Source organism: Myotis yumanensis, unplaced genomic scaffold (genome assembly GCF_028538775.1).
Source record: "Myotis yumanensis isolate MYYU_CA2020_CCGP unplaced genomic scaffold, mMyoYum1.0.hap1 SCAF_3, whole genome shotgun sequence".
Lineage (NCBI taxonomy): Eukaryota > Metazoa > Chordata > Mammalia > Chiroptera > Vespertilionidae > Myotis > Myotis yumanensis.
Genome location: NW_027223754.1, coordinates 137025479 through 137042685, shown reverse-complemented (window position 1 = coordinate 137042685; position 17207 = coordinate 137025479). Strand labels below are relative to the sequence as shown.

The 17207-nt window shown below is 37.2% G+C and overlaps 1 protein-coding gene across 14 annotated transcripts in view; it reads right to left on the bottom strand.

Annotated features, from left to right (window-relative positions):
* PPFIA2 (PTPRF interacting protein alpha 2) overlaps positions 1 to 17207 on the bottom strand; it is a 472789-nt gene that overhangs the window by 17536 nt on the left and 438046 nt on the right. For 8 of the 14 annotated variants that reach the window (XM_070409641.1, XM_070409646.1, XM_070409644.1 and 5 more), the window contains 4 exons: positions 9696 to 9758; positions 8334 to 8363; positions 6430 to 6623; positions 2457 to 2554 (listed from right to left, as the gene is read on the bottom strand). In XM_070409641.1, coding sequence (XP_070265742.1) covers positions 2457 to 2554; positions 6430 to 6623; positions 8334 to 8363; positions 9696 to 9758 — 385 coding nt within the window. The remainder of the gene's footprint in view (positions 1 to 2456; positions 2555 to 6429; positions 6624 to 8333; positions 8364 to 9695; positions 9759 to 17207) is intronic. The other 6 variants (XM_070409642.1, XM_070409654.1, XM_070409648.1 and 3 more) reach the window with 1 other exon arrangement.

Sequence of the window (17207 nt, the reverse complement as noted above, 5' to 3'; positions counted from 1 at the left end):
CTTCAATTCTAAATGATAGCTCTGTTGGGTAGAGTAATTTTTGGTTGTAGGTCCTTGCTTTTCATCACTGAATATTTTTTTTATATATTTTATTGATTTTTTAGAGAGAGGAAGGGAGTTAGAAACATTGGTGAGAGAGAAACATCGATCAGCTGCCTCCCACACACCTCCTATCATGGATGCGCCTGCAACCAAGGTACATGCCCTTGATCGGAATCAAACCCAGGACCCCCCAGTCCACAGGCCAACACTCTATCCACTGAGCCAAACCAGCCAGGGCCCACTGAATATTTCTTGCCAATCCTTTCTGGCCTGAAAAGTTTCTGTTGAAAAATCAGCCTACAAATCCCTGTTGTAGTTAAGCCTTGATTGCTGTTGACAAGTCAATAGAAGGAATTTATTCCCCAGCCAATCAGCTGCAAGGGCCTGGCTATGACAACTGATCTCTGGCCAGCAAATAGGATGTAAGTTGGTTAGCATTATACTTTGGTTATATTAATCCGCTACTGTTGATAGCAACTGATTAGTTCTAACTCTTGATTACAGCACACTTGCACTTCAAAAGTTGGTCAGGTATGTATAGCTGACAGCAATGGTTATCCAGTTGTTTTCACTAAATGCAACATTTTTAAAAACTCACGGGATAATAGTTTTCTCAAGAAAACAACAAAACTGTCCAGTTTTCTTTCTACTAAATGGATTTATGAATAGAAAGTGTTTGTTCTTTTTTAGAGCTGAGTTTATATTTTGATAGTCTAAGAAATATTAAACGGTCATCATTTTTTTTTTTTCCTGCAAATATATTGAGATAGGGTATGTGGTGAAATGGCTGTAACTCATAAGGGCTACCAGGATTATCTCAGAGATAGTAAGACACGCCCCCCCCACCCCCAACAGATTTATGGCTTAGAACCAGCAAGAAACTAGCTCAATCCAACACAGGTGACTAATTCCACCTTGTGGTAACCCCTAGCCTCATTATTTGCTCATTGTAATACATTAACATATTGAAAGACATACTACAGTGATAGGAAGCAGAGAGCCCATATAAAGACACAGAATGGCCAACCATGCTCTTCCAAGAAGTCTCCACCCTTTCCCAGAAAATTTCTGAATATTCCTCCCCCTCATTAAATGCCCTATCCCTTGATTAAATGAGCCTCAGTGAATGAACTAAATCCCACTGGGGGCAGGGGAAAGGCTGTTCTGTCTGTGGAGTAGCCTTCTGTCTATCTCACTGCTTCACTAATAAGCTCTCTTTCCCTTTGAACTCCACACTGGTTAGCCTTTGAATTCTTTCCTGCGGGAAACCAAGCACTCACAGTGGGTAATGGACCTTTGGGTCCTGGGACCCCTGGAACACCTACGTCAATATGTTTAGTCAAAAATTCCATTGCCACAACTAGTTAAGAGTCATCGAGTACATAAAATAAGCCATTTATTTATAGGGTGAAGACAAATAGGCACTAATCCAAACTTTTCTTCTTCAGAACAGCAATATACCTTTTTTTTTCCATTTTGTAAATCAAATCCCTTTATATAAATCTGTTCCTAAGCAAAATTTATGTCCTGACTTTAAATCTTTTTAGAGATTCCCTGGACCTAAACAATAAATGTCCAGAGATCAGAGCTGACTGTTCCTTAGCAACAAATTAAATGTTAGTATATTCTTGATATTCACATGGTCTCTTCACTTTTGAAAGCTGTTTATTAAGGTCAAGGTTAATTAACACTTCAGATAATAACAGAGGTCTCCTAGTCACAGTCAAGAGTTATTCCTGTAAATGTCATCACATCAGTTACAGGAAATAGGGGCTATTTATAATCTCACTCACAGCTACTTATCATAGGAAGTTGTCTGTGTTTAATCTTAGAGAATTATGGAAGTTTATTTTTTCTCAGAGCTACACTCTAAACAGCAACTGTCATATACTAATACAATATTTGATGTAGGACTAAATGGGTAATTCTTCTTTATATCTATCTATATATGAATATTCCATGTGGTGAGACCAAGCATAATAAAATCTACTAGGAAAATATACTTCAGAAAGAAAACTAGATAGTGGTATCCCTTAAATTCAAATGATAGAAACCAGAGATGCACTACAAGAAATACATCATATACCATATTTCTCTGAATCATAATGAGAATGTTCTATTAAAAGTTTAACAAAAATATCTATATGGAGGCACCTTTAGAAAAACAGAATGTATAATTAATAAGTTCAGAGGAATAAATTTCAATTTAAAAGATCATTTGAGATATTTATCAAATGAGATATTTGCCTTGCAAAGAGATGATATTCTTTTCTGTATTTTAATCAGAAAAGTAATAAAAAAGAAATAATGATGACACAATTCTAGCCAAACACTTAGGTTACTTAATGATCACTGTAAAACACACAGCATTTTAGGTTAATAAAAGGCATCTGATATGAAAGAAAGTATATTACCTTTTATTTCATGTTGGCTTGCTTCTCGTCTTCTTTCCAGCTCTTTTCTGTCGTAATTCAACCTTTTTAAGCACATAATCCCATACTGTAAACTTGTTCTGTTATTTTTTAAAGTAAAAAAGATGTTAAATATACTCAGCAGATGAAGAATGTTCCTTGATTAAGCAGAGTCAACAGTGTGCACTACTTTTAGGGCAACAGGTTAATACATTGCATCTGTAATTAAATTCTTTAGTATTGCAGGAATATAAAATTATAGTTTTCTAAGAAAGCACACAGTGTTTCTAAAGAGAAAAAAATATTTGCAAAATGAGAAAAGTATAGTCTTGAAAATAATTATGGATTATGTCATTTATTCATTTGCTTTTGTCTTCCATTAGGCTATTTTGACAAGTGAACATTTCATTCTTTTGAAAATAATTTAAAGAGTCATTATTATGGAGACAGGAAGGAATATATGTGAAATTTATACTCTCCTTTAAAGGTACTAGTAATGAGGACAGTAATATAAAAATATGAATAAGTGAAGTAATAAGATAACCAAATACTAAGATGATCAGCCACCAACTCTAAGTGATATAAAAATATGTGAAAGGAACAAATTGGCAGACATTGGAACTCTGGAAAGGAAGAGCAGAAACTTGACTGATCCTTAGGATCAGGTGCAAAAAAAAAGGTTATTAAAGAAAATGGAGCATCATGACCATGGGGCTGCTGATCAAAGTTTAAATGCCTGGTGATACTGAGGTACACTATCTGGGATTAAAATCAGTGGTAGGAAGTCAAGAGAAATAATATTATATAGAGACAGGGTAGTTCTATTAAGGAAAGCTTTGCATTCATTGTAAGTGTGGAATACAGAAAGAAAAGCAATGAAAATTTCTGGTTTAAGGAAGAATAATCTGGTAGAAAAATAGAAGATGAGGAAAACCGAGGGGACAAGGAACTCAATTAGGGTGTCAGGGCTGCTAAAATAATGGTCATAATAAGGACAGTTGCCACGGGCATGAACAGTGAGCCCAGAAACCAGAAATGTCTAGAGAGAAGAAAGGAGGAGGTTTGGAAATATCAGATATTAAGGATGTGGAAGAGTGTAGTAAAAAAAGAATCTTCAAGCTTCAAGAGGAAAGAACATTGATCATTAGTGATCTCTTAGGTGTTTAGAAAGACACATAAATTTATACATACACATTGGCCAGGTTACTCCTAAGTGTTAGATGCAGTCCTAAGCCCTGCACTTTAATAAAGACACTGTGGAGCTCAAAATACTTCACAATTAGAGGAAAATGAAAAGGAATCTGCACTGAGTGAGTGTTACAGGCTGAATTATGTTCCCTCAAATTCATGTTTAAGTCCTAACACCCAGTAGTACTTCAGAATGTATTTGGAGATAGAGTCTTAAATGAGGTAATTAAGTTAAAACACAGTCTTTAGAGTAAGCCTTATTCCAGTCTGACTGATGTCTTCATAGGAAGAGAGAATTCGGACACACAGATGGGTGCTATGCAGGTGCACACGCAGAGCAGAGACAGCGTGAGGACACAGGAGAAGGTGGCCATCTGCGATACAAGGGGAAACCAATCCTGCGGGCACCTTGATCCCAGATTTTATGATTCCAGAATTGTGAGAAAATAGATATCTGTTGTTCAAGCCACCCAGCCTGTGGTATTTTGTTATGGCAGCCCTAGCAAAGTAACTCAGCGGGATCCCATAAAATGTTGGTATAATAAACATCATAGGCATTAGGCTGCTTGAGGTTAAATCAATGAATCTTGGCAAGTTTCTGGCAAGTTTTTATATGTAATATAAAGTTGTGCTATAAAGACGATATATCTTATTAAAACAGTGTCTGTCAGGCTTCCATCCATCATGACATGCAGTATGCAGTTAGGTACTACCGGCTGTATGTCAGACCTAAGCACAGAATAAAGATGAAGCTTGTGTATTTCCTGGAACAAACAAGAACCTTGCCATTTAAGTAATTTTATTTTTTTAAAAAGAAAACTTGATTATTATAATAATTATTTCTACTATAATAATAAAGTGATTAAAAGTAGATCTAGTGAAGAATGGGAAGAAATACAAGTGTGTCATCAAAAATTCGAGTATGCAAGGGGCTAATGCAACTATGCAAAATTTGAGGGCCTAAATGCTCAGTGACAGGGAACTCATTATCTCACAATGTGTATGCTATAGGGCAACTGACAGTCATACAAAGTTTCTATTGAACACAAAGCACTCATCTTAGTATCTACACCTGCTTGAACTAGAAAAGTGCATGTTCAACAGAACAAATATTATTCTCCCATCACATAAGTATATTAAAGCATAGAGAACTTATCTGAAGTCTTCCCATATCCAAGTTAAATATCTTTAATTTCTTCAACCTTTCCAACAGACTTTTATCACTTTATCAAGAACAATTTAATGTATATAAATTAATACAATTTGTTATTGTCATCTCACCATATGGTAGGACTACCATTATACCTGCCAGTAAATACAATCTAAATATGCCATGGTGAGTCATTAACACAAACTGAGGTACTTGTGTCAACTACAAGTCACATATCTTTCTCACTTGAACTATTTTTAAATCAAGGATTTTCCAACCATATTTTAATGGTTTTTAATAAACTATGTTATGGCTCTTGTGGGTAGCTCAGTTAGTAAAGCTTCATCCCATATGCCAAGACTGCAGGATTGATCCCTGGTGTGGGCACATACAAGAATCAACCAATGAATGCATAAATAAGTGGAACAATAAATATCTTTCTCTTTCTCTCTCAAATCAATCAATAGAAAAGTGTTATATTTATCTGTACCTCATTTAATCCAACAGAGTTAATAACTCTATTAAGATTCAAAGTATTTGCATACCTTTGATTAACGAGTCCCAATTATGATCTTTTTATACTAACTTGATGTCATAATATATATTAAGATTTTTTTTAAAAAGAGAGAGGAAGGGAGAGAGAGAAATGAGAAACATCCATGTGAGATAGAAACATTTATCAGTTGCACCCTGACTGGGGATTGAACTCCCAACCTAGCTATGTTTCTTGACCAGGAATCAAACCTGAAAACTTTCTGGGCTATGGGATTACACTCCAACCAACTGAGCCACCTGGGTGGGGCTATGAATCTGATTTTATATCATTTTCCTTTTAGTCCCTAGTTTACTGTTGGACAGGATGTGACCAAATAGTTCCCCACGCTGAATTCATCTATATTTATTAATTTACTATCATAACCAACCATACATAAGACAATCACAATCTAACTGACAATTTTTCACATAACCTACAAAGATGTCAAGCTGCAGCATAACATTTATGACATGGTATTATAGCAAGCCTATTTTTACTGCCTCGATGGCAAACAACTTGAAAAAGAAATTGCATTTTATTCATCTGTGTCCTTACAGCTGTCTCACAATCCATTCAGGATATTTTTCCCTGAAAATTAATGTAAAAATAAGTAAAAGCACTAAAAGACTTATACAAAAGCAAAAACACAAAGTGTTCTTTACAGCAGAATTTCTTCTCAAATTTTTTTCTAGTATTTACCTAAGTTATGTAATTTATAACCACATATATTTATAGTTAAAACTAAATTAATTTTATTCTTTATAAAGAATTTTATAATAGAAAAACATACATAGATAAAATCACAAATACGGGATTTCCAAAGATAAAGAAAAAAAAACTATGCTGTATGAAAATTTTACGAATGTATAGTTTTATAAGCTTTGGGCACATAACATGCACACAGTGGGACATTAGATAGGCCCTGTAATTTGCTGCATGAAAATATTTTGTCAACTAGATGTTCACAGAATAGCAAATAATCTCTATTTCCTAAATATCGCTTTTTGATTTAGTTACATCTCTTTTTGATTTAAGCAGTGATGCGCTGCTTAAATATGTACATTATTCATTGTTTTACTTTAATGACTCTGGAAGAAACCTACCGATGAAAACTATCCACCATTTTTAAATGGACACGGAGATCCTTTTTTGTTAGATGATCTAACATTCTTGCATCTACCAAGCACTCCATAAAGTAACTTCTGTATTGAGGTAACCCCAGACTGGGAAGCCATTCATTTCCAATCCACTCGTGGTTCATATCTCCATATGCCAGGGTCTGTAGGAAAACCGGACACTAGAATTGTTTTATAGCAGTCAAGTTTCTTAGCCAATAAAATGAGATGGTAATTGGGGGTATTGTCTACCATTATAACTGATATTTAATTACTATGATATATGGAAACATGGCAGAAATAATATTTAACCTCTAAGATGTGATTTACTTTGGTACAAAGTGGAACTCTGTGTACATGTATCAAGGTACTTGCCTATAGAAAATGATGTTTTTCATTTTGTATTCTCAAAAGGAATTATATTTTATACAAATGTGCATTTTTAATGAAAATTAGAATTAATGATATAATACAGATGCTGAGCTTAAGGATTCTTTATATAAATAGGTTTATTTAATATTTTATTTAACTGTTAGCTAATACTCCACTATTTGCTTCTCTTTGATGATGTGACATTGCTATGATATAATGGCAAATCATCTTGATGTAAAAAAGAAAATAGTAAATGAATAAGAAAAGAGCAACAAGGCTAGAAGACAGAATGTTGAAGTTTTAGGTGGACAATTGTCATTACCTAGTGAAGCATGAGCCATATTTCATAAAGATTATTTGAAAGAATCAGTCTTTTTGATAAATTATATAGATTCTATATTTAAAGAAGTAGGGCATGATCAAAAACTAAAAACGGTAATCCAATTCTTTAATATAACAAGATGAACTGATCTTACCAAACACTGTTTATAACAGCCAAAATGAAAAATAGAATCAAACATCACCTCTAAAACAATTTTTAGTAAAGATTATTACTCTCTATTAATTTTATAGTGTTTGTCCTTATCAAATGACAACTGGAATTGCATATTTCTAACAAAAATCTAGGTGCTTCCTTTTTGGTGTGTTCTTAAAAACGATGACATTTTCACCAAATCAAAACCTAATGCAATGCTAATTTACTGAATGCTTAAATATAATAACTACTGAAGTAGTTCTTAATAATAACTACTGAAATTTTCCTTATTGTCAAAGGTTTGAATTGCATTAACACACAGTACACCTCTTGATAGTGGTGGTATGTTCTGTGAAATATGTCCTTAGGTGATTTCGTCATTTTGGGAACATCCCAGTGTGTACTTACACAAACCTGGATGGTCTAGTCTACTGCACACCCAGGCCATGCTCTAGAAGCAGCCTTTCACTGACCACACTGTTGGTACGTGGCTGTAATTCTTTCAGCTATACAGCATGTGGAAATGCTAGGAAATGCACAACTTCCTTGTGCACATGTTTGCTCAAAGTGAGTATGTGTGTCTTCTATTGCCATCCTAATAAATGGGAGAAACTTGTGACTTGCAGTTGCAATGCTGACAGCATCCCTCCCACCCTAATCTTCATACACTTCCCCCTATACTTGAAAGCAAATGTGGTTCCAAATAAATGTTTAATTTCCCCCACCCTTATATCCAACTTGAATGATTCCTGATTAAATATATTCAGGGGTGATTTCAGAGAAATTTAAGTTACAGTTGATTCTTTTGAAGAATAAATGAGAGTTCCCTTTAAAAAGAGGCCAGGTGTAAAATGATAATCATCCTCTTTGCAAAATAGGGTGAGCTAAAAGGATAAATATAATTAAGCATAATAAATTTAAATGTGCATGTTAGCCTAATTTTAGGCAAAAGGAAGATTTACAATATTGTGATATAAAACAGTTTCTTACTTTATAGCCTCATAGGGTACTAGTGATACTGTTTTAAAGCATTTGAATTTCCTACCTGGGCCCAGCTTCCTTCCTCAGATTCTTTCTGTGTTAGCAGCAGAGAGTGATTAATAAAGCAGATAAGTGTAAATTAATTTCAAATTATTATGGTGAAATTTCTAAAAAGCAAAATTGTTATTGAAAGTGCTAATTATGACATAGGAAGCTAAAGACAGATTCTTATTCAGATCACAGTAATCAATTTAGCAGTTCAAAGGCAACTACTAATTAATAGTTTCTAATTAATTCTTACTAAACACACACATATGACACATGGAATTTTCATGATATATTTGATCTGGTAATTCTAAACCCTTCTTAATTCTTAAAAGTGTGTACTTTTCCAAATGTAATGAATTATAATAAAAATTTCTGATCATATACATAAAAACATAATACACAAATGTGGACATATACACGTATATTATAAAATATACATTATATAGCTATAGCCTGCTATACCCCTATGCAGTTCATTGTTTTACACACACACTCATACAAGCATACACTCACACATATACACATATGATGGAGAAATCTTACATAAAGTAAATTAATGAAGTGGAAAAATAACTGCATTCCTCTAAGAGAGTTTTGTGGTAATCAAATAGATTTCCGCAACAGCCAAAACAAGCAAAACCAAAAAAGACAAAACTAACACAACAAACTAAACCAGAAATGAAATTAGTACTGGGCACTGGCATTTTTATCCACAATAAACAGGATAATACATTTTTCAAATAGGGATAAAACTGAAAGAAGATTTAAATTTTTAAAAAGTTGGTAAGAATAAAATGCATGTCGTGCTCAACTTTGCTACTTTAAATTTAAAAAATGGCCACATGTAATATATTTTTAAAAGTAGACAATTACAATCAGTGTCACCAAGAATTTTTTAAGCCTGTTCTTTGAATAACAAATAACAGAACATTTTTTGGAGCAGGGGATAGGTTAAAGTGCTCTCTCTAAAATGTTAAAATACAAGAAATGAAATGATTGCATTAAAAATGAGTATTCCATCTAAATTTTTCTATTACAAATTTTATTGGGTTTGGTAATATGTATTAAATGTGAATGTGCCCAATACTAAGTGATATTTGTTACCAGTGTTGCAAAGTGGATATATAAGTTGTTACTGAGTAGTGTTTGCATATTACAGATGCTTATGACATTAACCACATTATCACGATCTAGCACTGCTTCACTGAAAAATGCCCAAGTGCAGAAAACTAAAACCATAGCTAAAATGTCAGTTATCATTACCTCACACTATGGAAGCATACCCCTTACTTCAGCCTATCGTGAACAAAACAGCTTTATCATCCAAATAGCAGCAAAGTAACTTTTCCTCATGTTCAACAGAGCCATATGGACTAACCGTTTTCGCTGGAGCTGCAAGAGTTTCCATTTCTTCATGGGTCACCCACACGTTGCCTGAAGGCTGCAAGGAGGCCAGGAGGGAAGCAGTGGGATCCAGGGAGGGAAGCGTGTAAAGAAGAAAGGCAGAGCCACAGTAAGTTGACACCACAGCAACATGGCCTCTGTGCACCAGAGAGAGCATTGCTGACTTGCTCATGGCTCCCCTTTTCTTCTACTTAAAAGGATCAAAAGAAAGAGGCATTCTGTGAAGCTCCTGTAAGACAGATTTAAAATAATACTTCTGTGTTTATTAATTAGGAAAATGGCTTAATCAAAATTTCCCTTTCAAAGATATGTGGCTATTGTATCCACAGAGAATGGATTGAATTTGAACTGTAGAAGAGTGTATTTTTTTATTTTCTTCAGAAAACAAAGGCATATATGTTTTGTTCTGTTATCACCAATATTCCATTCACAGAGTTTTGATTCTTCAATGTCCTTAGAAAGAGAAAATTGGTTGTCAATACAAAGCTAAAAGCACTGTTGTAACCTGTCTGGAAATCAACGTCAAGTTTTTCCAAATGTGTTCTTCCTTTTACAGTTCAGTAAATGTGTTGTTTCCCTCTACTCTTATAGAAGAAAAGGAAGTGAAATGCTATTTTTATTTAATAAAAGATATTTTCCAGCTTTACTATATACTGTTAGAAATTACAAAATCTATTTCCTAATTTTTCAGCAGTCTCCTCTATCACTATAGAGAACATGATGTAAAAGAAAATTTTCCCTCCAGCAGGCACTATTCCACTATGACACATAATTTACTTTCCAAATAAGACAACCCATGATATTGTTCTATACACTGAATAATGTACAATTTCTAAACGTAAGTCCACTAAGTAACACAAAGGATCAGGTATATCGTTGATGTTAATGGCCAATGGGAACCACTTCTAACCAAATTCCACTATTTAACTGGGAAACATCTACAAACATTGTAAGGTCACCCAACTACATCGATCCTCTAGTTACAATGGAATTTACATTTTACCCATTGCTTGTTACTTGCTTAGAATGTGTTTAGTTTTAAAGAATTGGAAATAGCAAAGTTGATATCCTAACATAAGTCACCCACATAATTCTCTCTAGTCTAGCTTTTGCAAGCATTCACATAAGTACCATGTTTGAATTTCCTTCTACTATAAATAATACAATTTAAAACAATTTTAAAAATAACTACATATAAACTAAAATGATGAATATAATTCGATATAAGAGAAATTTCATATATAAGAAAATTACACATAATTGAGCAACAAAGGAGAGCTGAGTAGTAAGTACTCATAATTATAAGTAAATCATATGGGCATAAAAAAAAGCAACCCTGAACAGTCACCATATATATGTACAGAATTCTCATTTCTCTACCATTTGGAAATTGGAGTATATCCGATTATATCCATGGGATATAACTGCACACACCTGTAAAATATGCTTAGAATACAAGAGCCATCCCTGTCATTAAAATCCCCTCCCTTTTGCCCCTCAATTTCTGGGAATGATCTTAATTGTAAACATAATGGACCCCGTGATGAGTATTATGCTAAAAAGAACTTCCCACCCATCTGTCACATGCCCTTTATACCCAGTGGTCACAGAGCTTTGCCCACGTGCCTGTGCTGTCTTCAATCTGAGCTCCGGTGATGATCACCTGATAGGAAATTCATTTAAGCCTGTCTGAATTTACAATGATTTCTGTAGTCTCTACCTTGACTGTGAATTCAAGTAATGAACTCCCTCCGCGTGGAAGAAACTTAACCAGTATTATCTCATCCTAAAATGCATACATGTATAATCTAATAGGTTATCTTAAAGTTTATATTTGCCAACCTGTTACCAAATTCTTGGATGGGCAAAGTGCTGTAAGCTATGGTTTGAATCTGTACCTGTTTATGCAACATGAATATATCCAGTGCAATTTTCTACAGTATGGTTGGCAAACCTTCTGAAATTATATGTTACTCATTCACCTTTGATCCTTAGTTCTACTAGTGAGGAACACTGCCCACTCTAGAATCTTGTAAAGTTACTCATAAAATAGCTTCTACACAGCTCAATCAATTAGCCATTAGTCAAGGTTTTAACAAGTTTATTTTATAAGCAAGTCCAGATGTAGCAAGACATTCAGATTTATTTCTTTTTGCCGCCAATTTAAGGGATGGAACTTACATGTAGGTAATTAATAAAGGGTTGATGTAGAGCATGAGAGTTTCAGCAGAGAACTTATCTTAGTGAGTAGCGAGAGTAAGAGTCTTTGAGCAACCGTAGGCAATGAGGACACTGGTGCCTTGGTCCGAGGACAGAGTACAAAAACTAGGCAGGAAAACCAGAAAGGACAAGCCTCACATCGTTGGTTGTGGTTCTCTGAGAGTCACTAAAATCATCCACTCCCTGCCCTTGGAGCTGGAGAATACAAACCAGTAGTCATTTATTTTTCTATGTGGCTAATACCATCTGAGTCTAACAAGTGATTGATTCGATTTCAATTACAACTTGTGAAATTATCTGGTAATTTAACAAATTATAATCAGGAGGCTTGCGTTCTACCAGTTCCACTTCTCAGAAACTACCATAGGACATTTCCTAAACCTCTCTAAATGTTCGACTCTACTTCTGTTAAGTGGCTAAAACCACATACTTCATACTAGAAAAACACTGAAAAGTTTACATTATAATGTAATATATTCTGATGCATTCTGGGACTATGATGAGGCAGGTGAGATACCAACTAGATTTAAGGAAGCCTCACTTTCAGGGGTTTACAATTACAGGGTTGGCTGCTGATAGTGAGTGCCTCCTTAAATTTTGTGTTTGAGATGACCCCTGCCTCACCTAAGTCCAGATGGAGTTGAATATTTAAACAGTATTATCAAATGAAGAACTGGAAGAAAAATTCCTAAAATATGTGAAGGATTAAAGGACTCACCTAATTAAATCTTTCAGGAGGAAATTATGACATAAAAATGAATGTCAAAGTGAGCTTAAGAAATAAATCATAAAAATTAATTAGGGGAAAATAATGTATTCTCTTGATGTCAGAAAAATAAAATACATAAAGCAGCCAGAACTTCAGAATAATCCTTAACCTTACCTAGTTGGAGGTAACTTCTGTTACTACTTATGTCATTTTGAAGTATTTTTTTAATTTATGATTGTACTAGAGTTCCGCTGCATGAAATTCGTGCACGGGTAGGGTCCCTAGGCCTGGCTGGTGATTAGCGCCAATCTGTGGGGTGACAGAAAGGGAGATCAAGGCCCCTGCTTGCGCCCGCTCGCCTGCCCTGCCCCCCGCTGCTGGTCGCCATCTGTGGGGGGACCAAGGCCCCACTCACACCCACCTTGGCCTAGTGCCACCCGCTCACCTGCTCCACCATCCCGCTGCAGTCCCACTCTCATCTGGGCCCATCAGGACCGGCAATGCCTCCACTGCCGCCCACTGCCAGCACTGCATTGCTGATGACTGCCATGTTCAGTGCTGCCCCCTGGTGGTCAGTGCACATCTAACTTCTGGTTGGTCAAACTCCCACCCATGGGGACAATTTGCATGTTAACCTTTTATTATATAGGACTAGAGGCCTGGTGGACAAAAATTTGTGCACTCGGGGGAGGGGGACCCCTCAGCCTGGCTTGTGCCCTCTCGCAGTCTGGGACCTCTCAGGGGATGTCCACCTGCTGGCTTACACCCGCTCCCCAGGGGATCAGGCCTAAGCTGGCAGTCAGACATCCCTCTGGCAGCCCGGGAGCCCTTGGGGGGTGTCCACTTGCCAGCGGGGAGCAGGCCTAAACTGCAGTCGGAAGTCCTTAGCGCTGCTGAGGAAGCAGGAGAGGCTCCCACCACCACCGCTGTGCTGGAAGCTGTCAGCCTGGCTTGTGTCTGAGAAGAGTTCCCCCTGTGGGAGCACACTGACCACCAGGGGGCAGCTCCTGCATTGAGCATCTGCCCCCTGGTGGTCAGTGTGTGTCATAGTGATCAGTCATTCCCAATCATTCTGCTGTTAGGGTCAATTTGCATATTACCTTTTTATTATATAGGATAGAGGCCTGGTGTACAGTTGGGGGCTGGCTGGTTTGTCAGAAGGGTGTCCCGGATCAGGGTGGGGGTCCCGCTGGCGTGCCTGGCCTGCCTGGGTGAGGGGCTGAGGGCTGTTTTCAGGCTGGCCACACCCCCTTCAGGGTGGGGGTCCCCACGGGGGTGCCTGGACAGCCTGGGTGAGGGGCTGGTGGCTGTTTGCAGGCTGGTCAAGCCCCCCAGTGGGGACCCTCACCCCATGGAGGTGTGGCCAGCCTGGGCGAGGGGCTGAGGGCTGTTTTCAGGCAGCCCACAGCCCCTTCAGGGTAGGGGGTCCCACTGGGGTGCTTTGCCAGCCTGGGTGAGGGGCTGATGGCCATTTTCAGGCTGGCCATGCCCCCTGGTGACCCAAGCTCCCAGCCTCTCCTTTTATTCTATTTTTTTTTTCCCAGGGCAGCCTGGAAGCAGGTATCTGGGATTTATTTATCTTCTATAATTGAAACTTTGTAGCCTTGAGTGGAGCCCAGGGCCAGCCAGGGCAGGCGGGAAGCTTGGCTTCCTCCATTGCTGGGGGCAACCCAAGCCTCCTGCTTGCTCCAGCTCCGTGGCCCCCACCATCTTAGTTGGGTTAATTTGCATAGTAGCTCTGATTGGCTGGTGGGTGTGGCTTGTGGGTGTAGCAGAGTGACAGAGTGATGGTTAATTTACCATCTTTCTCTTTTATTAGTATAGATTCCAAAGTACATTCACTTGAAATTTACTTTCACATTCAAAATGGCCTAGATCCACATTTTTCCCTTTTTTTAATTTATGTCTCTCATTATAAGAAAGTACATATTTTCCATTATAATAATAATACCTCATCTTATTCACATTAAAGATTAAGTTTTATGAGGTTAATAATAATGAAAGGGGGAACCGAAGCAGATTTGATGGATACTGTAAAGGAGAAGGAAAACTAGGAGAGTACAGGAAGCAGGAGACACACTTGTTAGGATCATAGATTCTGGGGGAAAACCACATAGGAGCGTGACCTTGGACAAGTCACTTACCTCTTGGTACATCGGTTTTCCCATCTGCAAAACAGATGTAATAGAAGGACCTATCTTCCTGGTGTTGTTGTGAGGTGTTATTACATTTAAAACACTTAGAACAGGGGTTGACACTTCCTGTTGGCTATTAGTACAATGTCATTAGAAATTTTGTTAAACAATCTGCACCCAGACACATGTTTAGTTTAATAAATGGCCTGTCTTTCCCCTGTACTTTGGGCTGACTGATGCCTATCTTATACCTTACATGTCTGATCAAACTTGCTGGATTATATTTTTACCAAAGATCATTTGTATTTGCTCAAAATCCTATTTCTTTCCATTGCACTTTTTAAAAATTAGGTGACTTAAATATAACATAAAGCCAAAAATAAAGAAATTAGGCTCAGGTATAAGTTGAATTATTTGAAAAGCCTAGATAAAGGCAAATCTTAAAACACATTATCGATGAGATACAACTTGGTCAAAGTTGGGGAAGAAATTGTAAATATCCTGGAGGATTTTGCACTCCAATAGCTTTTTGAGTATCATGAAGTTATTACTTTAAAAAGAAATTCAAACTTGTGAAATTGATGATGCTTTGTGGATGAGGTTATGAAAGAGGAATAATGTGGAACTCCAGGCAATGGAATCATACTCAAAGAAAGTACTAGATGTCTCATCTCAATTTGAAAGTTGTGAACATTTACATATTTTTACTTAAGAAAAAACATTTAAAGAATGCAACTTATTCTTTGTGACATGCTTTTTAACCCAAATATTCATTGAAATTAATTATGGTGATGTCAATGAACTGACATCTGCATCCCTATTCTATTAGGTAAAAGGCCTTCTGCAGTAGCACCAGGTTAGGAAGAAAAAAAACTGGAAGATTAGGACTGGACAAAGGAAATAATCAATGGAAACTTTATATTTTCCTTTTGATGGGTTAGTCCATTTTATCTATACAAAAAGGAGGCAGAATCAGGCAGAAGTTCTGTTTAGTTGGAAAAAAAGAGCCTAAGTACCTTGTCATTTTCTCTTGAGAACTTGAGTGAACAGACAAGATACACCTGGCTGAGGAATCCAAACCCAAACCGAACCCTACAAAAGAACTTGAATGATCTGGACTAATTGCAGTTTTCTGGACGACATTAAAATATTTCTTTAAAAAAGCCCACTTTTGTATGTTTTCATGTTTACTTGATGCAGCAGATTCATTACTAGAAGTTGAGTTTTAGTTTCTTTTTTCTTCTTGAAAAGCAAATCATATTTGAGATATACTATAAATGAGTAACTACTTCCATGTAGATGGGATAGAAGAAAAAAGATCACTCAGTAGATCATTTTTAAAACAAATAGAACTTAACTTTATCTCATGTAACTTGAACCAATATTTGGCAAAGGGCATATATCTTCTGTGAATAAAGAGCTTTTAGACATTAGTAAAAAGATGAAAATTTCTACAATCCTACAGAAAAATGGAAACAATTATAAATAGGAAATTCATTAAATACTAAATCAATAAGCATATAAAAATTTTAACTTCAGGAGTAATTTAAAAATTATAAATTTAACTAATGTGATAATCAATGTTAACAAAAGGGAAAGGAAAGGCCTATACAATACAATTTGGCAACTAAGGGTTAAAAATCCTATCTAATAAAAGACAAAAAGGGTAATTAACTGTACCTCTGCTACGCTTCCCATTGGCTAATCAGGGTGATATGCAAATTAACTGCCAACAAAGATGGCGGCCAGCAGCCATGCAGCTGAAGCAAGCAGGAGGCTTGCTTGCTCCAGTGATGGAGGAAGCCAAGGTTCCCCACTTGCCGTGGCCCGGCTCTGAGCCCGAAAGCAACAATGTTTCAATTATAGAAGGTAAACAAAACCCAGATACCTGCTTTCAGCCGGCCGCAGCCTCAGAGCTGGGAGCACCAGTGACAGCAACAATGTTTCAATTATAGAAGGTAAATAAATCCAAGAATAAAAAGAAAAAGATAAAAAGGAGAGGCTGGGAGCTTCAGTCACCTGCCAGCCTGAAAACGGCCCTCAGCCCTCACCCAGACTGGCCAGGCACCCCAGTAGGGACCCCCACCCTGAAGGGGGTGTGGCCAGCCTGAAAACAGCCATCAGCCTCCTTACCCAAGCTGGCCAGGCACCCAAGCAGGACCCCCACCCTATTCCAGGACACCCTTCAGGGCAAACCAGCTGGCCCCCACCCGTGCATCAGGCCTCTACCCTATATAGTAAAGGGGTAATATGCAAACTGACCCTAACAGCAGAAAGACTGGGAATGACTGGTCACTATGACACTGACCACCAGGGAGCAGATGCTCAATGCAGGAGCTGCCCTCTGGTGGTCAGTGCACTCTCACATGGGGGAGCTCTGCTCAGGCTAATGGCTGCCAGTACAGCAGTGGTGGTGGGAGCC